The sequence below is a fragment of the Artemia sp. Qi Xiang Cuo genome, chromosome 13 (assembly GCF_049724085.1).
Source record: "Artemia sp. Qi Xiang Cuo chromosome 13, ASM4972408v1, whole genome shotgun sequence".
Taxonomy (NCBI): domain Eukaryota; kingdom Metazoa; phylum Arthropoda; class Branchiopoda; order Anostraca; family Artemiidae; genus Artemia; species Artemia sp. Qi Xiang Cuo.
In genome coordinates this window covers 50,025,127-50,052,240 of record NC_142806.1, presented here as the reverse complement: position 1 = coordinate 50,052,240, position 27,114 = coordinate 50,025,127, and the positions used below count along the sequence as shown (strand labels likewise).

The 27,114-nt window shown below is 35.6% G+C and overlaps 1 protein-coding gene across 1 annotated transcript; it reads left to right on the top strand.

Annotated features, from left to right (window-relative positions):
• The first annotated feature begins 58 nt into the window (after nucleotides 1-58).
• LOC148945376 (three-prime repair exonuclease 1-like) lies at nucleotides 59-25,304 on the top strand. The gene is made up of 4 exons (XM_089099025.1): nucleotides 59-123; nucleotides 4,717-5,058; nucleotides 22,123-22,289; nucleotides 25,293-25,304. The coding sequence occupies exons 2-4, from the start codon at nucleotides 4,749-4,751 to the stop codon at nucleotides 25,302-25,304; spliced, it is 489 nt and encodes a 162-aa protein (XP_088955151.1). The 5' UTR covers nucleotides 59-123; nucleotides 4,717-4,748.
• Nucleotides 25,305-27,114: the final 1,810 nt, after the last annotated feature.

Sequence of the window (27,114 nt, the reverse complement as noted above, 5' to 3'; positions counted from 1 at the left end):
TTTTTACGCCATCTTTTTTTGTAAAATAATAAACGAAGGAATGCTGGATTTTAAAATTTGAAAACGCGCCAAGCTCAAATATATTAATCTTAGGCTCATATCTATTAGGCCCAGATACTGAAGGTAATCCTAATAAAGCGATTTAAGAATATCAAAAGAGCCATGGATAAAATTAATAAATGATCTAGGCCAAAAGAAAGTTTGTCTTTCTCTTAGAATTAATCTACTAAGTCTAGGTTAGGCTAATTTGGTAAGGTAGGCCTAGCCTATGCTATCATATTTGGTTAGATTACTCATAAAACAGATAGATAAAGAAAGGGAAAGGCTCTAAATAAGTTCGTTTTTGTTAATAATAAAAGTAGCCTGGTTAAGTTAAGGAAATGGAACCAGGAATGAGTACAGGACCTAAAATGTGATGTTGGGAGGTGTTGTCAAGGTGCTGTCTCTCCTTTTTTTCTTATTTTTTGGACAATTATATCTCAGTATTAGTGTACAGTTGGTTAAATTGTCCAAATAGATAGCCAAGATATAGACATAGGCTACCTTTTAGAATCTGAATCCAAATAGGCCTATAAAGATACATTTGTTTTGGAAACGAACCCTCTAATGTGCAAATATTTACCCTGAAGAGTTTATATACAAAGAATTTTCCATTATTTTGACAAACTATTAATCAAGTAGGCCTATAGGCTATTCCTAGAGAAGGAAACAAAATTTCTCTGATGTGTCCAACCGGACAATTCAAACAGAACTCGTGGTCATTCTCAAAAGCAATTCCAAAAACGAATCAAAACCACACTAAGAAACAAGTTCTTCTCAAATAGAGTCATCACCTTATTGAATTCCCTAAGTGAAAAAAAAGCAGCCTCTACCAGCGTGGATGCATTCAAGTCAGCAGTGGAGAGGGAGTGGCTCAACACCCCATAGCGAGCCCGTTGGGACGCCACAGATGATGATTAACTATAACCACTGAAGCTGGCGGACACAGGATTCGTCCTATCGCTAGCAAGTGCGATTTAAGGTAATTTAAGGTGTATTGCCAATTGTATTAGCAATACAGGGATACTACCAGACAGCTAATTTGACAGTATATATATATATATACTATATATATATATATATATATATATATATATATATATATATATATATTTTTTTATTTTAGGTGTTTTGCACAGCATTACAAATCCAGCATGTTCTCTAACTTCCAGAAGGGTATATTTTTCAGGCATATCTTTTTTGAGATTACTAACATGATCTTTGACTTCATCTATCCTTGCAGCAATATCTTGCTTGAGTTTTTATACTATGCCCTTAACTGTATCTACAATAGCCAAAGCACTGGGGACCTATGATTGGATTAAATTTGAAATCTCAGCTATTGAGGGGGGGGGGGTTCCTGATGGACCAGGGTATTTGAAGATTGTTTTTTTGCCATTGTCTGTCTCTTGTGGTTGACATCTTTAGTAAAAAGTTTGTATTTCATGGTAGGTGTTTAGACATTCAATCCATTGCTGCTGTTCACCACTATTAAATCCAGTTCAAGACCTTTTTTGCAGGCAGCACATGAATGTTGGTTTTCTTTTGGAACAATTAGCTTTTATTTCCTATCTCACCTTGGACCCATTCCTAATTACTATTCTCAGCATTAGTAATACCACAGAAACTAAGCATACTACATGAACAAAACTCTAAAACAAAAAAAAGCTACTGCACTACAAGTGGGCCTAATCCATGATCAAATATGTTTTTATTATGTTTTTTTGTTGACATGGGAGGTAGTAAGTTTTGGGTCTTACTGTATTTTATTGTATTTTTTAAGTATTGGTGTACTTCTGTTCCAGAGTGCTAACCATAGCTAATGTTTAGCCAAACAGAAAAAAAAGATGGTTTTTTGACTGTTTTGATTTTATAAAAATTTCACAGAATTGTGCAATTTATAAGACTTTTTTTTTGGGGAGGGGGGAAAAATACTGCATTGTAAATATTAGCTAGTAACCAATAATTGTCCTTTAAAAACGTTCAGTTATTATCCCTTTTGAAAACCAATTAATTGATGAATAATGGACTGATGGTACTTAACCAATCAATTCAGCATGAAAATCCAACCCAGAAAATGTATATAACTCAGTCCAACATTTTGGATAATTACCATACCCCTCCTTTCCTTTAACCTTTATAATACAGGGAGTTCATTTGGACAACCAAGCACTTTAATCTTTTTTTTAACTTTATCTGTTTTTTTTTAATATTCTATGTTTAAGTGTACCAAATTCCCACCTTGGTTATTCTAATATCAGGTATTTCTCATACTTCTAGGTCAGAAGGTTGGGAGGAAGAACAGCTGTTTTCAGATGATTTTGAGTCTTCTTCAAGGCTGCAAAAAATATTTCTTAAGTAATTGATAGAATGTTTTTTTTTTCTAGTTTAATCTAAACCCTAGAAACCTTGCGTAATGAGTTCCTAATTCTCCTATTTCACTTTTTAAAAGCTATTTTGATAAAAGTGGCCTTCCAGAGAGGCACTTCTACCCCTGGAATAAATTCCTGGACATATGTCTGCTGATAAATAAGAAGTAAAAATAATGTCCATACAGTTTGGTGACTAAAAATGTGGCTAATCTGTAACAAAATCTATTATGTATTTTAATTTCTATATTCTCAACTAACTTAGTTTTTCATCTGCATTTGCCTTATCATAGACTGTTCAGAAATGATTAATTACTTTTTGCTTATTTTGGGTGTTTCCTCCTTTTATGTATTGTTTATAATCAGGTTTTATGGAATCAGCTTCTGTTTTGCTGTAGGTAACAAAAATATCCAGGAATTATGGTTTTTGTCAGTTGATTGTGGGGGGCTAAATATTTAACTGAACCACAAAAAAAAACTACATTTTAAATGCAAAGCATTGAAATTTTACAGACTGATAATAATACGTTTCAAACTATCATAAAAAAAAAATTTCTCTTTGCTTAATATTTACATTGTTTCCACTTTCTTTGTTTTCATTTTATTTTTAATAAGCTTAGGCCTAATAAATTTAAGACTGTGCAGGCCATGGGTTTTGATTTTTTTTTAATTATCTTTTAATTTGATTTTTTTAATTTTTTTATTTGATTTTAATTTAATTATTTTTTTATTTTTTTTTAATATCTGCTCCTTTCTTGGTACCAATTGCAGACATTTATGCTCATCCACAGTGGCTTCTGGTATGAATAGCTGTACAGCTAGTCTTGAATTGCAAAAACCTGTCAGCCAAATCAAAATATTGGTCTTCTTTGACCTTGAGATGATAGAATTACACAATCCCACTATTAACCTGGATCCAGTGATCAACATATGCCCCCTAGATTGTTTTGCCCTTCCCCTCCCTCTGATTTTAAAAATACCTTATTTGTATTTTCATTAAAAAAAAATTGAAAAAATGGCAAAATTGCCCCTCTCTAGATTATAGAAATACATTTTGCCCCACTGCATTTTTGTGAAATAAATATTCCAGAAGTAGGCTCTTAAGCTCAACGTCAATATATTTTATTATTATTGTTAAGATAGTTATTTTTTTAGCCTTATGAGTACAAGAAGAGAGTGGAAACAAGAAATTAGAGACCTCCCATCTCTTCAATCCTTAGTTAACTATTTATTCATTTCTGTAGAGTTTTTTTTTACATAGCCCCACAGTTTTGGATTTAGCATAGTCTGTCTTCTGTGCTTTTACTGGGGTCTTCATTCACCAAATATGCTCAGACATGCTGAGGAATAACACTGTACCTTCTGGAGCTCCTGGACAATAATCACCATAGTTTTTACAAAATACTGAACTTCCTAATTCTAGAATAGAAATTAGACATTTATGCTTATCCACCATGGTTTATGGTTTGAAAATCTAAACAACTAGACTTGGATTCCATGAGACTGTTGACAGAATCAAACATTTTTCTTCTTTAACCTTGAGACAACAGGACTACGTGATACTATGATCAACCTGGATCCAGTGATCAACAAGTGTCCCTAGCCCCCCCCCCTTCTTTTTTTGAACATACCTGGTATTTTCATTTAAAAAAAAATGCAAAACCACCATCCCTAGATTTGATTCATATATTTTTCCCCTAATAAATTTTTGTGAATGGACACTCCTGAAGTAGACTCTAAATGCAATCCCAGATTTAACTTGAATAGTTATTTTTACTAACCTTGCAAGTAGAGGAAAACAGCAGAGACAAGAAATTGGTGACCTCCTTCCCTTAAAATGAACTTTCCAGTTCTTGGACAAATTACTGAATGCAATACTGCTCTGTCCTAGGAAGAAATTACAGACATTTATGCTCATTCATCATGCCTCTGGTATGATAATCTAAACAACTAGACTTGGATTGCAAGTGACTGTCAGAAAAATCAAAATATTTGTCTTCTTTGACCTTGAGACGACTGGACTACGTGTCTCTGTGATCATTCTGGATCCAGTGATCAATGATTGTCCCAATATTTTGCTATTTTCATTAGAAAAGTTGCCCCTCCCTAGGTTTAAAAAAAAAATTTGCCCCTGCTACATTTTCTTGAATAGATATTCCTGAAGTAGACTAAGCTTATTTTCAGTTTTTAGTTAGAATAGCTATTTTACTAGCCTTACAGGTAGAGGAAAAGACTGAAGACAGGAAATTGGTGACCTCCCCCTTGAGTGAACTTCCTAATTCTTGGACAAAATACTGCTCTTTTCTAGGTAAAAATTACAGAAGTTTGGGCTCATCCACAATGGCTTCAGGTATGAACAGTTATACAACTAGTCTTGAAGTGCAAGAGCCTGTCAACAAGATCAAAACATTTGTCTTTTTTGACCTTGAGACAACTGGACTACGTGATCCAGTGAGGATAACAGAAATTTGCTTTGTTGCTGTGACGCGCGACATTTTGATGGACAGAATTAAGAAATTTGAAGAAATAAAAGCAACCATTGCCCCCTCTCAAAAGCTACTTGAAGTGGCAAAGCCTCGTGTACTTTCAAAGTTCAGTGTTTGCATGAACCCATTGAAAAATATTGATATAAAAGCAGCAGAAATGACAGGTAAGTTTTATCTAGTGCATGTGTGCTTAAGGTTTATGCTCCCTGTGGGAGTTTTTTATTTGAGGTGTAGGGTGATGTTTTGCAGCTGAAAAAAAATGGAAGAATATAATGATAGGTCTGCAAGTCAAGGTTAGAATATGGGAATTCCCTGAAGCTCCCCAGCTAATTATAGACCTATTTTATTATTAATAATGAGACCAAAGATATTGAAAAAAAAAATTAGAAGACTGACAAGTGTTTTGGAGGCCAGAAGTTTTTTTCCATGTAAATAAATTTGGATTTCGGAATAATATGGAAGTTATTTTAAGCAGTCCTGTGGTTTGATTTTTTTAACCTAAGGTGACAATGCTGCCACTATTAAACAGCTGAGGTTTGGCTTTATCCATCTGCTAAATTACATGTTTGAAACTAGCTTTGTATTTCTTAGATTGAAAATTAAATTGAAAAAGCTTCCAAAATATGTAAAATTGGGAATATTTCTCTTTTTTAACCAAGTTCTGGTCACTGTGAGAACTGTCTAAGGAATTTTATTTGACAAAAACCAAGAACAAAATATATATAATTAACAATAATCAAGAAACCAAGGGTGATTTTAAGCAGGTGGAAAAAAAAAACTAAGCAAAAAGACTAAAACAGATATTTGATCATATAAATAAAAATTAGGTCAGTAGACAAGCTAAGTTAATCACTAGGGAAATAATTCTTGCTCAATCTAATTTGTGAATAGTCTGAATAGATAAGCTGTCCTCATTGCTAAGAGAAAAAAAAAACTTTCGAAGTGAAGATTAAAAAAGCAGAAGAAACACTGAAACAAACAAACAAAATACCAAGCCAGAATAAATGAAAAGATATTCACAAATTGGATTGGGCAAGAATTCACTCCCTAGTGTGTATGAGAGCAAGGTCTAAATAGAGACTTTGCTTTAAGTAGAGGTACTGGACATATTCATATCAACCCAAATTATGATAACTTAATACAAAGAGAATCCAGTAATATTCTTTCTCATTTGAAACCAAGATCGTTTGACCATATAAATAAAAATCAGGTCAGTAGACAAGCTAAGTTAATCACTAGGGAGATAATTCTTGCTCAATATAATTTGTGAATAGTCTGAATAGATCGGCTGTCCTCATTGCTAAGATAAAATAAAAACTTTCGAAGTGAAGATTAAAAAAGCAGAAGAAACACTGAAACAAACAAATAAAATACCAAGCCAGAATAAATAAAGTTATTCACAAATTGGATTGGGCAAGAATTCAATCCTTAGTGTGTCTGCGAGCAAGGTCTAAATAGAAACCTTGCTTTAAGTAGAGGTACTGGACATATTCATATCAATCCAAATTATGATAACTTGATACAAAGAGAATCCAGTAATATTCTTTCTCATTTGAAACCAAGATCGTTTGACCATATAAATAAAAATCAGGTCAGTAGACAAGCTAAGTTAATCACTAGGGTAATTCTTGCTCAATATAATTTGTGAATAGTCTGAATAGATAAGCTGTCCTCATTGCTAAGAGAAAAAAAAACTTTCGAAGTGAAGATTAAAAAGCAGAAGAAACACTGAAACAAACAAACAAAATACCAAGCCAGAATAAATAAAGTTATTCACAAATTGGATTGGGCAAGAATTCACTCCCTAGTGGGTATGAGAGCAAGGTCTAAATAGAGACCTTGCCTTAAGTAGAGGTACTGGACATATTCATATCAACCCAAATTATGATAACTTAATACAAAGAAAATCCAGTAATATTCTTTCTCATTTGAAACCAAGATCGTTTGACCATATAAATAAAAATCAGGTCAGTAGACAAGCTAAGTTAATCACTAGGGAGATAATTCTTGCTCAATATAATTTGTGAATAGTCTGAATAGATAAGCTGTCCTCATTGCTAAGAGAAAAAAAAACTTTCGAAGTGAAGATTAAAAAAGCAGAAGAAACACTGAAACAAACAAACAAAATACCAAGCCAGAATAAATGAAAAGATATTCACAAATTGGATTGGGCAAGAATTCACTCCCTAGTGTGTATGAGAGCAAGGTCTAAATAGAGACTTTGCTTTAAGTAGAGGTACTGGACATATTCATATCAACCCAAATTATGATAACTTAATACAAAGAGACTCCAGTAATATTCTTTCTCATTCGAAACCAAGATCGTTTGACCATATAAATAAAAATCAGGTCAGTAGACAAGCTAAGTTAATCACTAGGGAGATAATTCTTGCTCAGTCTAATTTGTGAATAGTCTGAATAGATAAGCTGTCCTCATTGCTAAGAGAAAAAAAAACTTTCGAAGTGAAGATTAAAAAAGCAGAAGAAACACTGAAACAAACAGATAAAATACCAAGCCAGAATAAATGAAAAGATATTCACAAATTGGATTGGGCAAGAATTCACTCCCTAGTGTGTATGAGAGCAAGGTCTAAATATAGACCTTGCTTTAATTAGAGGTACTGGACATATTCATATCAACCCAAATTATGATAACTTAATACAAAGAGAATCCAGTAATATTCTTTCTCATTTGAAACCAAGATCGTTTGACCATATAAATAAAAATCAGGTCAGTAGACAAGCTAAGTTAATCACTAGGGAGATAATTCTTGCTCAATCTAATTTGTGAATAGTCTGAATAGATAAGCTGTCCTCATTGCTAAGAGAAAATAAAAACTTTCGAAGTGAAGATTAAAAAAGCAGAAGAAACACTGAAACAAACAAACAAAATACCAAGCCAGAATAAATGAAAAGATATTCACAAATTGGATTGGGCAAGAATTCAATCCCTAGTGGGTATGAGAGCAAGGTCTAAATAGAGACCTTGCTTTAAGTAGAGGTACTGGACATATTCATATCAACCCAAATTATGATAACTTAATACAAAGAGAATCCAGTAATATTCTTTCTCATTTGAAACCAAGATCGTTTGACCATATAAATAAAAATCAGGTCAGTAGACAAGCTAAGTTAATCACTAGGGAGATAATTCTTGCTCAATCTAATTTGTGAATAGTCTGAATAGATAAGCTGTCCTCATTGCTAAGAGAAAATAAAAACTTTCGAAGTGAAGATTAAAAAAGCAGAAGAAACACTGAAACAAACAAACAAAATACCAAGCCAGAATAAATGAAAAGATATTCACAAATTGGATTGGGCAAGAATTCACTCCCTAGTGGGTATGAGAGCAAGGTCTAAATAGAAACCTTGCTTTAAGTAGAGGTACTGGACATATTCATATCAACCCAAATTATGATAACTTAATACAAAGAGAATCCAGTAATATTCTTTCTCATTTGAAACCAAGATCGTTTGACCATATAAATAAAAATCAGGTCAGTAGACAAGCTAAGTTAATCACTAGGGAGATAATTCTTGCTCAATATAATTTGTGAATAGTCTGAATAGATCAGCTGTCCTCATTGCTAAGAGAAAAAAAAACTTTCGAAGTGAAGATTAAAAAAGCAGAAGAAACACTGAAAAATAGAGACCTTGCTTTAATTAGAGGTACTGGACATATTCATATCAACCCAAATTATGATAACTTAATACAAAGAGAATCCAGTAATATTCTTTCTCATTCGAAATCAAGATCGTTTGACCATATAAATAAAAATCAGGTCAGTAGACAAGCTAAGTTAATCACTAGGGAGATAATTCTTGCTCAATCTAATTTGTGAATAGCCTTTAATTTATTCTTGCTTGTTTGTTTGTTTTGGTGCTTCTTCTTTGTTAATGTTCACTTCAAAAGGTTAGTGTTTTGTTTGTTTTTTGTTTTGTTTTTTTTAGCACTGAGGATGGATTGGCGGAGGTCTTCGCTGAAATATCTGCTTTTGCCTTTCTGGTTATTTTCCCTAGCTGAAAAATACCCTTGTTTTCTTGGTTATTTTTTAATTATATCTTGAGTTTTTTTTTTTTTTTTTTTTTTTTTTTTTTTTGTCAAACATCATTCATGGTCTGCGTGGTCTTGAACGTATTTACGTCAAGGAAAGTCATAATTCTGGCTCAATGAATGGATAGATCTGACAATGTTGAATAATATAAGTATCTTGTCCTTTTGGTCCAAGTCACAGCAGTAAGCTGGTCACAAAATCAGATGTTTCACAGGGAAGCATAAACCTTAATAGGGTGGAAGAATACAATAAATCGTCCATACAAAGCAATAGAAGGCCGAAATTCAGATATCATCCAACTTATCAAATAAAGTAATAAAAATAGTGACAGACACCATCTTCATCCAACTACCCACGAAAGATTTTGGGCTAGGTTCCCCTCCCTCTGAATTCTCATAGTTTGTATTATCTTTACCTTGAGAATCTTCAGTCCCAGGCTGACAACATCCAATCAACCACCAGCCGCTTTGGAATGACCATCCTCAAAGACAAAAGCCATGCTATGTTCATGAAAGTCGGAAAACAAAGAAAGCTTAAGCCTCCAGCTCGGTGGTGACAACATAGAATGGGTGGAAGATTTCACCTACCTTGGTAGCCTTATAACGTCCGAGAACAACCACTCGAAAGATATTAAGAGGCACCTGGCGCTTGCCAACTGTAGCTTTAAAGCCTTGATGCCGATCTGGTGGAACAAGAATTTGTCGACACTGCTAAAAACAAGACTTCAACACGCTGATTATTCTCATTGCCATTTACGCTTGTGAATCATGGACCCTCAAAACAGATGACCAACGTCACCTAGCCGCATTCGAAACAGTCACTTCGCTGTATGGTGGGCATTACATACCTGGACAGAATCTCTAATATTAGGCTGTTGGAAAGCCTCAAGATCTAACACACCATACTTGACAAAATAAAACTGCAACAACTTAGGCGGCTAGGCCCCATCCATCGTATGGAAAATTCCCGTCTTTCGAAAATAATCTTCCATGGTCGCGTGCATGGTTCTCGCCTCACAGGTCGGCCCCCGAAGAGACGGAAAGACAACTTCTCTACACTCAATTAGCCGCAACTTCTACGACTGTGTGAAGATAGATGCTCATACAGACGCTACATCAATAACATAGTGAATGAAGAGGCCCCAAAACAACCTTCGAGGAAGGATAGGACTTAAATCAAGTCAAGTAAGTCAAGACAGAATAGTCTCATTGTTAGTCGTATATAATTTAAATACAATATGTATGTTAAGTTCAGACTTGACAAGGAATGGAGTCACAATTCATGAAAATATGAGTGGGACTGCCCATCCCATTCAATTACCCACTGATGCCAACGTCATCATAAGAATATCTTTCTGGGAGGCTGATGCTGCTTGTCATACCCAACCATCTCGCAAAATCTATTCGAAGTTGCTGTTGTGCGGCAGTGTCAGCTTTAAGTCAATGAAGAATAGTCATTACAAGCCATACCTATCTTGGGGTCAGCGTTACTGAGTGGGCTTAAATTGCATCTCTCCAGCAGACCTCTCTTACGGCATGTTACTGGGCCTTAACACAGTGACAAAATTTCATCATCCTCAACACGGAGCACAACAGGTCCAGTATGGACCTTAGTTTTGCTCCAAAGTGGGCAAATTCAGGTAACATTTTAGTTTAAAATAGAAGATTTTATCCTTTACTTTACCTGCTGAGACGGAGGGTAGAGGGCACTCCCCCCTCCCACTTATACATTATACCCACATCAATCGTTACTATAAATATGTCAATCCTTCAAATCACTTTCGACTAATAAAAAGGCACTAGGACTTTCGATTTCCAATTGAATGAGCCCTTTTTGATTTTCCACAACAACGCTTTCTATAAACACCTTATATGCCCCCAGGGCATAAATTACAACCCTTACCCTAAGGGCTGTTAGGGTAGTTGTCATCCGCTAAGACCTAATTTCCAGAACTTTCAATTACGTTAAACAAAATGGCTATCTCAAAATTTGATTGGATGTGTTTGGGGAAATGATGGGCCTGAGAGGGGCGTTAGTCGCTCTCCAATCACTTTTAGCTGTTAAAAAAACACTAATCCTTTCAATTTCCAATCAAATGAGCCCTTTTGAAGTTTCTACGACAACACTTACAATAAAAACCTTATATGCCCCCAGGGCAAAACTTGCAATCCTTGCCCTGAGGGCGGGGGGTTGTCATTCTCAAAGACCTAATTTCCAGAACTTTCTACTTCATTCAACAAAATGGCTATCTCATAATTTTGATTGGATGTGTTTGGGGGAATGGCGGACGTGAGAGGGGGGTTAGTTACCCTCCAATCATTTTCAACTATTCAAATGGGCACTAGCCCTCTCAATTTCCAAATGAATGAGCCACTTTTTAAGTTTTACGACAACTCTATCTATAAAACCTTATTTGCCCCCAGAGCATACCTTACAACCTTTGCCCTGGGGGCTCTGGGGGGTTTGTCATCCTTAAATACGTAGTTTCCAGAACTTTCAACTACGTTGTTCAAAATGGCTATCTATAAACTTTGATTGAATGTTTTTGGGGAAATGGTGGGCGTGAGAGGGGGGTTAATTACTCTCCACTCACCTTCGACTATAAAAAAGGGCTATTTCAACTTCCAATCAAATGAACCCTTTTTGAAATTTCTACAACAACTTTCTATATAAGCCGTATATACCCCCAGGTAGACCCCGGCGCCGCGCCGGCGGATCGACCGAACGCCGCTGACAAGAGGTCCGATCAAACACTGCCGAAGTGTCGCAACGCCGCAGGCCCGCCACCACAAATAAAGGTAGCGGCACTCGGTCGCATTTCAATTATTTTTACGGGCCTTTTGTATTGTGTCAACCGCAAAGTCAAAACTTTTCCTTCTCGTGTGGTTTAGTATTTTGATTTTCCTGATTAGAAATCAAGCAGGGCTTGCACTATCCCCGAATTTTTTGGTTTTTCCCCGAAAATCTATGCGTCACCCCGAAAAAAATTTGGTTCCTCGAATCCCCAAAAATCAAGCAATCATGGTGCCACCGTAGCGATTTATCACCAGTGAGTTCCCCTGGCAAATATTACTTTGCATACCATAATTCTTCATTACTCTCTTGTTCGTTAATTTTCGTCTCTTTGTTACTTTGCATAAAAACCAGACAGATGCAATATGTTATTGCAAATATTGCAATATACACAGTTCTTCATATGTTGACAAAAAAGTATCTTCTTTATGAAATGAGTTTAAATAATTTCGAATACAGTTTCCCAATTGCTATTTCTTACATCATTCATAGTCAAGAATTTTATTTTCAAGTTGAATAGAATTATAGAACGCATTCAATAGTGCACAGCTTAAGCCTTCAGTTAGTTGGAATTGATAGCCGACAGATTGTTTCTACAGATAAATTCTAAGTTTGCAGACTTTTTTTTCTTTTGCTGTTTTTAGATAAGATTTTCTTAATGTTTAATGCTCAATTGTTGAACGCCTGATAAAAAATAAAATCTTCTTTCTTAAAAATTTTTCCCCCCCCCCCCCCAAAAAACAAAAACAAAGCTTCTATTGAGACAAAATTTAGCTACAGACTAAGCTATGTAGAAGGTTGGGGAATTCAAGATTGAAACGGAAGTTACCCCAAAAATAAGATTCATAAATCAATTTTAAATTATTGCCTATAAGGGGGGGGGCGGGTAGGGTCTATCATTTTTATATGATAATACAACATTTTTTTTTATTGAAAGCAGGGATGCCAAAAAGATTATTTTTTTTCATTTGAAGTGGAGACAGAAGAAAATGATGTCAAATTCCCTGGGAAACCATTGAAATATTTTGATAGACCCAGGGTCCCTCATTGGGACTCGTTCATTGTCTTGGGTATTTTGCAATTTCTCATAGACTACTGGCCTAATTTGGCTTTTGTGTGTGCTCCCTTTTAATTAGATTCTTTGGATCTTATTGACTGCCATGGCGAATCTATGACTCAGTTTTCCAATAATTTGAGGTATATCTGAATAATTTCGACATTTTTGCAGTTGTCTTTGTACCCTTTACTCATACCCACAATTTTTTTTTTTTTCAAGGAACACTAAGCTGTTTAACGTTATTTTACGTGTTTGTTCGAACCATATAGTAACCTAGGTAATTATTAAGTAAATGAGTTTTTTAATGCAAAGCTGAGACGGTATTCTATCAAAGTGGTATCCAGAGGGGGTGGGGGTATTACATATAAATGATAATATCTCGAAATTTTTTTATTGAAAGCAGGGATGCCAAATTTTTTTTTTTAATTTAAAGCAGAGGCGGCATCCTATTAAGGTGGTATCCAGAGGGGGGGGGGTGAGCTATCATATTTAAATGATAATACCTCGATTTTTTTTTCGAAGAAGGGATGCCAATAAGTTAAATATATTTTTATTTAAAGCAGAGACGGTATCCTATCAAGATGGTATCCATAGGGGGTGGGCATATGGAGTTATTATTTAAGTGATAGTACCTTGATTTTTTTTTTTTTTTTATTGAAAGCAGGGATGCCAAAAAGTTGAAAATTTGACAAAAAAAGATTTTCGTGAGTTATACTTGATACAGCACTTGTATGGTTTTATCGTCCAAACGGAAAGGTACATATGCGTCCAACCCGTTTTTTTTCTTATTGATGAAACGGGTTTACTTTGAAAACATTCATTCATAAATCCCAGGAAGTTTCACACTAAAACGAACTGGCGTGACGACAGCGATATCGACATTCCCACCTAATATTGCGCTCGAGTGATAATGGCGCCCTTGGTCCAGTGCCCAAGTCAAACAGTTCGTGGTAACGAACTGTAAGTAAGGAGCGACCCGGCTCAATGGTAACCGAAACTCTAGAAAACGGTATTTTGATACAAATAGATTCATCAAAAGAATCAGATTTTAATGCTGATTTCAAATATATAAGTTTCATCAAGTTTAATTCTACCCATCAAAAGTTACGCGCCTGAGAAAATTTGGCTGATTTTCGAAAAAAGGGGGAAAGACCCCCTAAGTTATAGAACCTTAATGAAAATCACACCATCATATTCCGCGTATCAGAGAACCTGACTGTAGAGGTTTCAAGCTCCTATCTACAAAAATGTGGAATTTTCTATTTTTTTGCGAGAAGAAAGATCACGGGTGCGTGTTTTTGTTTTCCCCAGGGGTAATCTTATCGACTCAGTGGTCCTAGAATATCGTGGGAGGGCTCATTGGAATGGAAATTAAAAGTTCTAGTGCCCTTTTTAAGAGAACAAAAAAATGGAGGGCAACTAGGCCCCCTCCCACGCTAATTTTTTTCCCAAAGTCACCTGATCAAAATTTTGAGATAGCCATTTTGTTCAGCATGTTCGAAAATATTATAAAGATGTCTTTTAGGATGACTTAATCCTCCGAAGTTCCCGGGGGAGGGCTGAAAGTTATGAACTTTACTCAATGTTAACACATAGTATTGGTTATTGGGAAGTATACAGACGTTTTCAGGGGAGATTTTTCCTGGTAATGGGGGGGGGAAGGGGTCGGGGGTTATGTGGGAGGATCTTTCCATGAAGGAAGTTTTCATGGGGGAAGGGACATTGCTATGAAGGGGACGCCGGACTTCCCAGCATTTTTTAAAAAAAGATCAGAAATTAAATATAAAAAAACAAGTTTTTCAACTGCAACAGCAGCAACATCAAAACTTTAAACGAACAGAAAATATTACATATATGATTGGGTTCACCCCCTAGTCAATACCTCGCTCTTTAAGCCAAAGATTTTTTAGTGCTTTCATAAGAGCTATTTATTCTAATTAACGGCCTTTGTGATTAAGCGGTCATTTTTAAAGAATTGGAACAAAATTCGGACTTTCGCTTAAAGAACAAGGTATTGACTAGGGGGAGAACCCCCTAATATACGTATTAAAGATATATGAATATAGAAGTTCGTTACGTAAGTTAATTCATAAGTTACGTATATTTATTAGCAATAAAAACGTCCGTAAATAAAATTAAACAAGTTTCAAGAAAGCCATTTAACCAAATAAAAGTAAATTAATATGAAAATTTTGTTTTAATTATTCATGTACGGTGAGCCAAAATCAAAACCTGCATTAATTCAAAAACGTTCAAAAATTAAATAAAAAAAACAAGTTTTTTTAACTGAAAGTAAGGAGCAACGTTAAAACTTAAAAGCGAACAAATTATTCCATATATGAAAGGGGCTGTCTCCTCCTCAACACCTCGATCTTTACGCTAAAGTTTGACTTTCTCGCAACTCTATTTTTTTTTTAACAATAAAAAATTTTCAGCGTGAAGAGCGAGGCGTTGAGGAGGGGACAGCCCCTTTCATAAACGGAATAATTTCTGTTCGTTTTAAGTTTTAACGTCGCTCCTTACTTTCAGTTAAAAAAAACTTGTTTTTTTTATTTAATTACACTAAAAGGCCAGGTCATAATAAAAGCTTTCAATTTGGGAGGTTCAAGGAGGAGTCTTTGACAGTCTTATGACCTCAGGGTACTAGATGCTGCAACGTTTTTACGTGTCTAAAGTGGTTTAAAAAATTCGATCACCCCACAAATGATTACCAAAAATATGCACAAAGATAACAAATGTAACGTTTGGAATATTATACCACTTTTTTCAAAGCTTTGAAGAAAAGCAAAAAAGGCTAAATACCCCTAACTACGTTTGAAAGCTATTTTAAAAAGAAACTCTTTGGAGATTTCCATGGATATGACCATAGCTGAAGCTTTGAGCCAGGGTGGGGGTCAAAGAGGAGTCTTTGAGTATTTTGACCACGCGTGACTCATTGTTGTGACTTTCTTAAATTTGGTAATTTTTGTGAGCATTTGGAAATCAAAGCCTAAACTCAATAACTGATATTGAGTGTCCTAACATTTTGTTTGGATTAAAAGTGACGAACTAGGAAGAAAATCTCAACATCTTCCCTGAGCTACTTCAGTCTGCATATTATTTCACTTAATTACATTTAAAACGGATGAGCTTTTCATTTTTTACCTAAGAAAATAACTGGCACTTCATTTTTCTTCATAGTGAATAAACCATTAAGTGTTTTTGGTTTCATTGTAATTGAAGTGTTCTCATGTGAAGTGTTCATCATGTATTTTTCAATTTGATAAATTTAATCCTTTTAGATGCAGTTTATAATTTGACTGAAATTCGGTATTTTTAAGTTTATAATTTGGAGTGAATCCCCAAAAGAAAAAAATGAATAATATCCAAAAGAGCAGCCAAAAGCAATAAAAAAACAGCAGTTCAGCCTTAGCCTACATGACATATACTCTATAAAGAAGCCAAAAAAAAAAAAACTTTAAAATGCATTTTTTTTTAATTGTTATTAAAAACCAGTTTTTAATACAAGAAGGCTTTTTAGGAATTCAAAAGAGCGAAAAAAAAACAATAAATATCAAAGTCACCCATCTCAACTGTTTTAAAGGTGACAGAACAGATATAGGCAAAGGACATTATGAAAAAATTATGCTTCTAAGTTCAAATTTATATTCAAAGTTTTTACCCAGATAACTGGCGAATTTTGTGATATGGTATTTGAAGTTTTGTATGCAGTAATGCTTGATGAAAAAAAACTACTAATTTTGATAAATATTTATGTAAAGAATACATAGCTAATAGATACTTCAACTACTCGTATTATGCAAGGGTTCTGAAACGCCACATCCATTTCGTTTCTACCAGATTTCTACTTCTTTTGATGAATAACGAAGAAGATCAGTTTCCAGTCAGCGACTTCTGAATTTTTGAACTCATGAATAGGCTCGAATCTGTTGTAAATTTAAGCTGTGATTTGAGAAAGATTGATGAAAACATTAATGTTTGCGGTCAACATTAATCGCGCTAGCGGCGCACCGCCGACATCTTACCGGCGGCGCGGCGGCGGCGCGCTGTTTTTGCCCCACCGCTGCCGGTCTTCCCTCATCGGCGCGGCGCCGGGGTCTACCCCCAGGGCATAACTTACAACCCTTGCACTGAGGGCTCTGAGGGAGTTATCATCCTAAAAGACCTAATTTCCAGAACTTTTAACTATGTTGAGCAAAATGGATATCTCAAAATTTTGATTGGATTTGTCTTAAATGATAGGTGTGAGAGGGGTGTTAGTCGCTCTCCAATAACTTTCAACTATTAAAAAAGGCACTTGCCCTTTCAACTGCCAATTGAATGAGCCCTTGTGAAGTTTCTACGAAAACATTTTCAATAAAAACCTTATAAGCCCCCAGGGGGTAAACGACAACCCTGGCCCTGGGGGCTATGGGGGATGGGGAGGGGTTGTCATCCTTAAAGAACTCATTTCCAAGACTTTAAACTACGCTGAATAAAATGGCTATCTAAAAATTTTATTTGTGTTTGGATGGATGTGGATGTGTTTAGGGAAAAGGTTGGCGTCAGAGGGGGGTTAGTTGCCCTCAAATCACTTTCGACTATTAAAAAGGGCACTAGTCCTTTGAACTTCCAATCGAATGAGCCCTTTTTCAAGTTTCTACGACAAAGATTTCAATAAAAACCTTATATGCCTCCAGGGCATAACTTATAGCCCTTGCTTTGAAGACTTTGGGGGGAGTGTCCTGCTCAAAGGTATAATTTCCTGAACTTTAAACTGTGTGGAACAAAATGGCTATCTCAAAATTTTGATTGGATGTGTTCGGGGAAATGGGGGGCATGGAAGGGGTGTTAGTTGCCTTTCAATCACTTTCTACTATTAAGAAGGACACTAGCCATTTTAATTTCCAATCGAATGACTCCTTTTTGAAGTGTCAACGACAACGCGTTCTATAAGAACCTTATATGCCCTTAGGGCATACCTTACAACTCTTGCCCTGATGGCTGTGGGGAGTGTCCTCCTCAAAAACATAGTTTCTATCTGGAAATCAACTAGGCCTACGCTGAACAAAATGGCTCTCTCAAAATTTTGATTGGATATGTTTGGGGAAATGGTAGGCGTGGAAGGGGTGTTAGTTGCCTTCCAATCACTTTCGATTATTAAAAAGGGCACTAGCCATTTCAATTTCCAATCAAATTAGCCCTTTTTGAAGTTTCTACGACGAAACGTTCTATAAAAACCTTATACACCCCCAGGGCATAACTTACAACCCTTGCCCTGAGGGCTGTAGAGGGGGGGGGTTGTCGTCCTCAAATACCTAATTTCCAGAACTTAAAACTACGTTGAATGAAATGGCTATCTCAAAATTTTGATTGGATGTGTTTGGGGAAAAGGTGGGCGGGAGAGGGGGGTTGGCTGCCTGCCAATCACTTTCGACTATTAAAAAGGGCATTAGCCGTTTGAATTTCCAAACGAATGAGCCTTTATTAAAGTTTCTACGACAACTCCTTCTATAAAAACCTTATATGTTCCCAGAGCATAACTTATAACCCTTGCCTTGAGGGCTGTGGGTGAGTGTCCTCCTCAAAAACGTAATTTCTATCTGGAAATCAACTACGCTGAACAAAATGGCTATCTCAAAATTTTGATTGGACGTGTCTTAAATGATGGGCGTGAGAGGGGTGTTAGTTGCCTTCCAATCACTTTCGACTATTAAAAAGGGCACAAGCCACTTCAATTTCCAATTGAATGAGCCCTTTTTGAAGTTTCTACGACAACTTCTTCGATTCGAAGTGCCCTGCTCTAAAGGAAAAAAATAATAAATAATACATTGTGCCAACATCGTTCTTATATGCCCCCAGGGCATAGCTTAAAACACTTGCCCTGAGGGTTATGGGGGAGTGTCCTACTCCAAAACATGATGTTCTATCTGGAAATCAACTACGCTGGACGAAATGGCTATCTCAAATTTTTTATTAGATTTATTTGGGGAAAAGGTGCGCGCGAGAATGGGGTTAGTTGCCCTCCAATCACTTTCGACTATTAAAAAGAGCACTAGCCCTTTGAACTTCCAATTAATTGAACCTTTTTTGAAGTTTTTACCACAACGCCTTCTATAAAAACCTTATATGCCCCCAGGGCATAACTTACAACCCTTGCCCTGAAGGGTGTGGGGGAGTGTCCTCCTCAAAAACATAATTTTTATTCGGAAATTAATTGTGCTGAACAAAATAGCTATGTCAAAAATTTTGATTTGATGTGTTTCTGGAATGAGATGGTTTGGATGGGGTTCCTCTTGCCCATAAGATACTTTCGACTGAGAAAAAGGGCAATAGCTACTCTGATTACCAATCGAATCTTCTTTTTTTGAAGTTTCTTTAATAACTCTTTCGATTCAAAATACCCTGCTCTAATGAAAAACAAAATAATATTGTGCCAATATTGTTCTTATATGCCCCCAGGACATAACTTAAAACCCTTGCCCTGAGGGTTGTTGAGGAGTGTCCTCCTCAAAAACATATTTTCTATCTGGAAATCAACTACGCTGAACAAAATGGCTATATCAAAATTTTGATTGGATGGGTTTGGGGGAATGATGGTTGTTTGGGGGGGGGCTAGTTGCCCTCCAAACACTTTAAACTATTAAAAAGGGCACTAGCCACTCCAATTTCCAATCGAATGAGCCCTTTTCGAAGTTTCTACGACAACTCCTTCGATACGAAGTGCCTTGTATGGAAAAAAATATTATACATTGTGCCAACATCGTTCTTTACTTAGGCTGCGCGGTTGCGCTGCCTATAATCCGAAGACTAGGTCGTCAGGTGTGTTTAGCCACCTGAGGTCAACACATTTGTGAGCAATTCTCCCCCATGTCACCATATTCAAAATAATTCTTGTTGTCATCTACCAAGAAATTTACAACAGTTTTAAGTTATTTTTTTTCTGATTTTGTTTCGGCCTAATCTTGGATGTCTTCTCAACACCTTGTGGGCTATTTCATACGAATATTCTAGGTACACTGAGCAACCATTCGTCAGCCCAGACCAAAATTTACGATTTTTGTGAAAATCTTAAGTGAAAATCGTATCCTTGTATGGTATACCAGATATTACAATGATTAGTGGTATGTACAAGAATAGTATTACTTTAGTCTATGTATGAAGAACTAGGGTTAATAGTTGTTTTAGCATGAAATCAGAACTCAAGTCGTGTTTTGTCCTATCCCCGTTTGTAGGGGCTATTTTGTTTGGCTTTGTCCTAAGGACGAAAGGACCACAACAAAGGCTATTGAAGAATACGGTAGCAAATGGGAAGATAAAACTCCTTGACTTAGATTCTTTAGGTCAAAGAACCAATATTCTAACTTTAAGCCTGAAATTTGCCAATTCATAATGTTCAATAAGAATGACTTAATACAAGGTGATATTTCTTGTAGTCCCTTTTAAGAAGGGGGATTGTTCTAAACAGACAAAAAATGATGAATTATATGTAGCTGTAAAACAAAACAAAGATAACTTAGCTTATATGTTGGTTAGAATTTATAAATTAGGCTTATTCGACTGTTATTTTCATTGTTTCCTGGAACTGTTTGGAGCCAAAGTATCATGTAGGCCTAAGAAATGTTTTTTGTGTATAATTGGCATAGCCTATATTAAGTCTAAAGATCTAAAACTTATTTTCAGCTCCTTTGCTATTATTTAAAATATATATATTTTAAATTAATCCATTTTAATAGCCAGGTGTCAATATTTTTCCTTTTTTTCAGGTTTTATCTTATTTTGTTTCTTATTTTTATTAGACCTTGCAGGTCGAGTTTCGGTGGGGATAAGGGGCTCTATGGAGCTTAAGGTTCCTTTTTTGGGGTTGCTTAGGGACTTTAAGTCTGAAATTATATCTAATCGCCGTCATAATCTCTGCCGAAACTTATGGTTGTCCCTTTCGAACTACCGTATCCACTGAAAAATTCTTTCCCCCTTTTTCCATCCCTCAGACCTTGATATCCTTGCCAAGCGGCAGCACCTGTTCCCAAACTGTAGTCAAGTTCTCTGTTTTTTTTAGGGATTTTAACTTGAAACTATGTCTATTCGTCGGCAGAATGTCAGCCAAAACTTCAGTTAGTCCCTCTTGGATCACCCTATTCACCGAAAAATCCTTCCTCCCCTCATTTTATCATCCTTCAAACCTTGACTCCTTCGACAAAGCGGCATCGCCTTTTCCCAAACTACAGTCAATTGACCTGTAGCATGCAAGGTTTGAACAAAGTTTATTTCTGATGATCGTTTTTTTTCTCGGCATGTAACGTATTATGACGAAAAAATAGTTTTGGCTTGTGTTTTTTTTTTTTTTTTTTTTTTTTTTTCTTATAAACAGGATTTGAATTTGATAAGGTAAATGGGAATTGTATGATAATATGAATGACAGGCAGCTGGAAATGGTAAGTTACAAATTCTTATAATTAAGGCTAAATTGTATAAATATATTTCTTACCTTAATTTATTTTAATATATTTTAATTTAGATAAAGCAAATGATAAAGTAGCATTCCTTACACTTTGCCGTAGTGATACTTTTAAAAAAATTTCGAAGTGAGAATAGTTTTTCATAATTTGATTGTAGATGCGCTTTTGCAGTTGAATTTCATGTACTGGGTCTGAGTATGTTAAAGTATATTATGGAGGAATTGTATCTCTACGCTCTGAGCCACCTTAGTCGAGTGGATAGCACACTGGATTTGCAATCCTATGTCCCTTGTGATGCAGGTTCAAATCCTAGTTTTTCAAAGAGCCCAATTCCTGACTTCGGGTGAGGGTTAGTGGTGTGATTATACAAGTTCAGCCGCCTGGGGTGTAGCAGATGCAATGCGCCTTTTAGACCTAGCCTGGATCCAGTTGGGTACACCCCGCGACAAACTACAATTATTAATGTCTGGACTCTTCCTTTAATTTTTGCAGATAGGAGCATGAAACCTTTGCAGTTAGGTTCTCTAATACGCTGAAATTGATGATGTGATTTTCATTAAGATTCTATGACTTTTAGGGGGTGTTTTCCCCTTTTTTCGAAAATAAGGCAAATTTTCTCAGGCTCGTAACTTTTCGTGAGTAAGACAAAACTTGATGAAACTTAAATATTCAAAATCAGCATAAAAATCCGATTCTTTTGATGTATATTGATATTAAAATTCCATTTTTTAGAGTATCGGTTACTATTGAGACGAGTCACTCTTACTACACAGTTCGTTACCAAGAACTGTTTGATTTCAATTCCAGTGTCTTCTTTGAAATCACGCCTTGCACCTCTTCACCTCTTTTGAATTACAGCGCCCAATATTTCTTTTTTTTTTACAGGTCTATCAAATTTTGAGCTTGAGCACCTTAGCCCATTTGATGGAGCAACATTTAACGCCATCTATCAGTTTCTTAATCAGTTTGAAAGACCGTTATGCTTAATTGCCCACAATGGTGATCGGTTTGACTTTCCCATTCTGAAAGGACATCTCAACATGAATGAAAAAGTAGGTTTTTTTTAATCTTAAGTGTAGAAAGAAAAACATGACAATATTTTTCAATTCATAATTTTGGAATTGTTATGACAGATCCATATTCTGCGCTATTCTTCTCTTGGAAAGAGGGCTGAGACAGCCTTGCAATGTATTTAGTCGGCACACATATTTGGTCGTAATTAATCATATCAATCAATTAATTGGATTTAATCTTACACATTAATGGGCAAAAAAGGGCAGGCGAACTCCTGCAGTGTGATATGGCAGTTTTTCTTATTATTTATGCCTCTCTATACCCCTTTATAAAAATGAAGAATTCCCGGTGTTTACAAAAAAAGAAGTGATTTTCGTGAATCGTCCCGGAAACGAGTTAATCGAAATTCAATTTTCATTTGTATAGATCTCATTGTGAAAAACGGTTGCCTATCTTACTATCACTAATACTGCAGCACCAAGCCGCCTGAGGTCAGCACAACTGGGCGCACTCCTCCTATATCCCAATCTATTCACACCTTCTCCCTTTACACCCTCCCGAGAAGTTTCAATGACTCGCTTTTCGTTTGGCCCTAGATGGGTAGTCCTTGGCAATTGTCATCTTTCATCCGCCAAATTTGTCCTAGCCATCTCAACCTTCCTCTTATTATAGTCCTATGAAGTGGGATAGAACCACATTTTTCGCAAAGTTTAGTGTTTGAAATATGGTCAGTCGAACGGGTACCCAAGTCAGTCCGAAGACATTGCCTCTGAAAAACATCTTGCAAATTCCTCTCAGTCTTCCAAAGTACCCGCACTTCATAACCGAACTTGACCACTGTCATCACTGCAGTTACTAATATTCTAATCTTGGTTCGCAAACTTTTCTTCCTATCCTTTTAAACTTTCACTGCATCCACCGCCTATACTAATAATACTGCTTATGTGATTGAATCTGTCCGCTTGATCGATGTTCTCGTTACCCAGCATCCCCTCTTTACCTTCATTTATTCCTAATTTAAGCGACTTAGTCTTCTTAAAGTTAATTTTCAGTAGCCTATCTTGCAAAATTATAAACTTTTTTGTAATAAATGCTATGGACGTCTTGGCTGTAATCGTTGCTGTGATAATTTGGGTACGTCTTTTGCTATGGGAAGCTTTGCAGCAGATTATAGCTCACGAATTCTAATGAAATTTAAGGGAGTTTCAGCGAAGAATGGGAGGGTTAGGGGGGTTCAGCTTGTATCCACCCCTAAGTGTACCATAAAATGTAGTTCGAATTTTGCTAATTGCACAGGTGGATCAACTTAAAGGATAAACAGACAAGGGGTTAATTATTGGTGATGAAGGATGTACAGATCTGTACAAAGAAAAAGTTTTTGGCTATTATTTCGAAGTTTCATTTTATAGACTTGAGCAAAAATTTGTTTTGGTTTAACAGCGTTTTAGGGACCTCGAATAAAGTTAGATGGGTATAAAGCTCCTCAATAAGGATGTCGAAGATTCAGCGGACTGATTTAGCAGCGTATTGACACACTCATAGTAAGATATATCTAAGTGACTAGTTGAGGCAGAAATTTTCTACTATATCGTTTAATTTCTATACAATCTTTCTCTATACGCCTACGGATTGATAATAAAAATATAGCTAAATTCCATAAAAGCTCGAATTAATTGGCCGTTGGTGATCGTTCTAGCTTGCTTTGCAGTTGATTAAACCCATTTGTAATAAGATTGATCTGACTGGGTGGTTCTGGCTTGTTGAGATACAAAATTTCTCCGATATCGTCAAATTTCTATACAGGATTGTTTTTATTCAGCTATGGATTGACAATTAAGGTCTCTGATTGGCTAGCCTTAACTAAACTCCAAAAGTTCAAATAAATTAAGTATTTGAGCTAACCCTAGCTAGCTCTTGAATTTGACGAAATGTTGTTATAATTGGGTCTGGCATCATCCAAATTTTGGTTTTAGTTAAAGCTCTGTATTGTCGAAATTTCATTCCTATTACTTTCTGGTTTCCTCACCTTCATCAGAAGTTAAATAATTAATTTATGGAATCAAAGGCAATTTAAATATTAAACAAAAAATTAGAATAATTTCTTGACTTAGATTTTTGATTTAAGATTTAGGACAATTTCTATACAGTCTTGAAATCTAACTTGCCTGGACTTCAAAATCTTCAAACGCCTTCAATTGCCTCATTTGCCTCAAACGATCAAGTACAAACGTTTTTATCTCATAAGAAACATTATGTCTGACCAGTTCTTTAAACCTATTATAATAATAGGAAAAATGGTAACAGTACAGGAGAGCGGCTCTTTTAAAAGAAACACTATAATAAAAAGACTAGAGTAGTACTATTTGATGCCCCAGTTCAAGCTCTTCCCAAATGTTCGATGCTCTTACAATACACCCCCACACCCTGATGGTCCCCGGTATAGCCGTATGGTAATTACAAAATTAAAGGAAAACACTACTGATGAAATTCTCGATTATAATATGCAGCGTCTTTCTATTAGTTCAGCTTTCCATTTTTCCTCCCATTCTTATCCCCGCTTTTAACTTTCCATTCTTAAATAGTATCAAACTGGTCTCAATTCTTTTGCAATAGGTCTTGGTGAGTTAAGAATGAGAATGCCTGTTAACAAAGACATACGACGGATCAAATAATGAAAAATGACGCAGAAATATAGTGTTCATGGGATCTAGGACTATCAGGGGGAGGGGTAATTTTCAGAGAAGTGAATTTGAAAAGATTGCTTTATTTGAAAAGAGCGTCAATTAGGGAAAAGATAGTTTTATGTTTTATTTCAAAAGAGCGTCAATTGGGGAATCGAATGGTACTATTCTTTTTTTTGTTAAAAAAAAGATTTTTTTTTTCACGAAAAAAAAGTTGTTTGTTTTTTTTCTTCACGAGAGCCACTCTGTTATACTATTACCGAAAATATTTCGCTATGAAGGTAGCTTTCAGCATACTAGACCATCCTTATTAAACTTTATCTGCACTGTAAACTTGATTAATTTTATCTTCTGTTTTAGCATCGGAAATAGTGTACCTGTTTGTTTTTCTTTTGTAGACTTTTTTTGTAAAACAAAGATCCAGATTAAGATTGAATTAAATAATTTGTAGTTTAATCAATAAGTAAGATTGGGTAGATGACAAATTGTTATGGCTAACTAGAATCGTGATTGTATGTGGGTGTTATAGGGTGAACTTGCGGAGTGGTGCCACTTGATGAAATAATAGCATAGCTATTGCCCTAAATTTTGAGCAACGGATTGTTTTTCTGGGTCTCATTTGTTAGGGTGTTTATTTTCTCGGGCTGTTTTCCCTCCTCTTGCCAGGTTATTTTATTGTTGGTACCCTCTTAATGGTAGTAAAGGGGATAAGAACTTTATATCAGGGAACAGAGAGTAAAGATCGTAACAGAGTGAGAGGCAGGATGAATATGTGCTGTTCTTCTGTTCCTGTTTTCTGTGAATTTTCACTCTGATAATCAGCTTTTTGATAATCATAACACGGGAAGTGTGTAGAACTAGATGTTCAGAGGTTTCTTTATGAAGGGTTTGGTACATTACAAAAGCTATAAAAAAACGGACAAGTTCGGCCTGAAAAAAAGGTCGATAATTGATAGCGTTTAATTTTTATCAATTAAATTTAAGGTTAATTAACGTATAATATAGTTCTCCTATAATGTACCACAATGTGCACTTTTAGAAAGTATCAAGTACTAAATGACTGCTTTCCATTCTCTCACTTTTCTCTGAGTTTCTTTTCCGTTCTCTTACTTTTCTGTTTATGTTCACACTTTTTTAGCTTCTTATGATAAAAGATAGTGCGAAGTATCATGTGGAGAGCTTGGTATATATAAATTTTGACATCTTTACTATGTGGATGATTTTTTGATTTACCAAAATTAACCTTGGTTCTCTTCTTTTTCCTTTTTTGTTTTCTTTTTGCGTTCTCTCACTTTTCAGCGTACCTATGATTCTCACTTTTAGGGAGGGCCTTTCGACCCTCCCTATGATGTATCACATATTGTATATTTAGTAACGGTCGACTAAATGACTGCTTGATATTTAACTGCTTTCCATTCTCTGACTTTCTCTGAGTTTCTTTCCGTTCTCTTACTTTTCTGTTTATGTTCACACTTTTTTTAGCTTCTTATGATAAAAGATAGTGCGAAGTATCATGTGGAGAGCTTGGTATATATAAATTTTGACATCTTTACCATATGGATAATTTTTTAATTTACCAAAATTAACTTTGGTTCTTTCCTTTTTCGTTTTGTGTTTCCTTTTTGCGTTCTCTCACTTTTCAGCGTACCTATGATCCTCACTTTTAGGGAGGGCCTTTTGACCCTCCCTATGATGTATCATCTTATCTATATTTAGTAACGTTCGACTAAATGACTGCTTGATATTTAACTGCTTTGCATTCTCTGACTTTCTCTGAGTTTTTTTCCGTTCTCTTACTTTTTCTATTTCTGTTCTCTCACCTTTTCAGCTTCTGTTTACTTAAACTTCTTAAGATAAAAGATCAAACGAAGTGTCATGTGGAGAGCTAGGTATATATAAGTTTTGACATCTTTACTATGTGGATGATTTTTTAATTTACCAAAATTAACCTTGGTTCTCTTCTTTTTCCTTTTTTGTTTTCTTTTTGCGTTCTCTCACTTTTCAGCGTACCTATGATCCTCACTTTTAGGGAGGGCCTTTTGACCCTCCCTATGATGTATCATCTTATCTATGTTTAGTAACGTTCGACTAAATGACTGCTTGATATTCAACTGCTTTCCATTCTCTGACTTTCTCTGACTTTTTTTCCGTTCTCTTACTTTTTCTGTTTCTGTTCTCTCAC

Coding starts and splice junctions, on each gene's coding strand:
- LOC148945376 (XM_089099025.1), top strand. CDS start 4,749: ATGGCTTCAGGTATGAACAGTTATACAACTAGTCTTGAAGTGCAAGAG. Junction 5,059..22,122: donor AAAAGCAGCAGAAATGACAG/GTAAGTTTTATC, acceptor TTTTTTTTACAG/GTCTATCAAATTTTGAGCTT.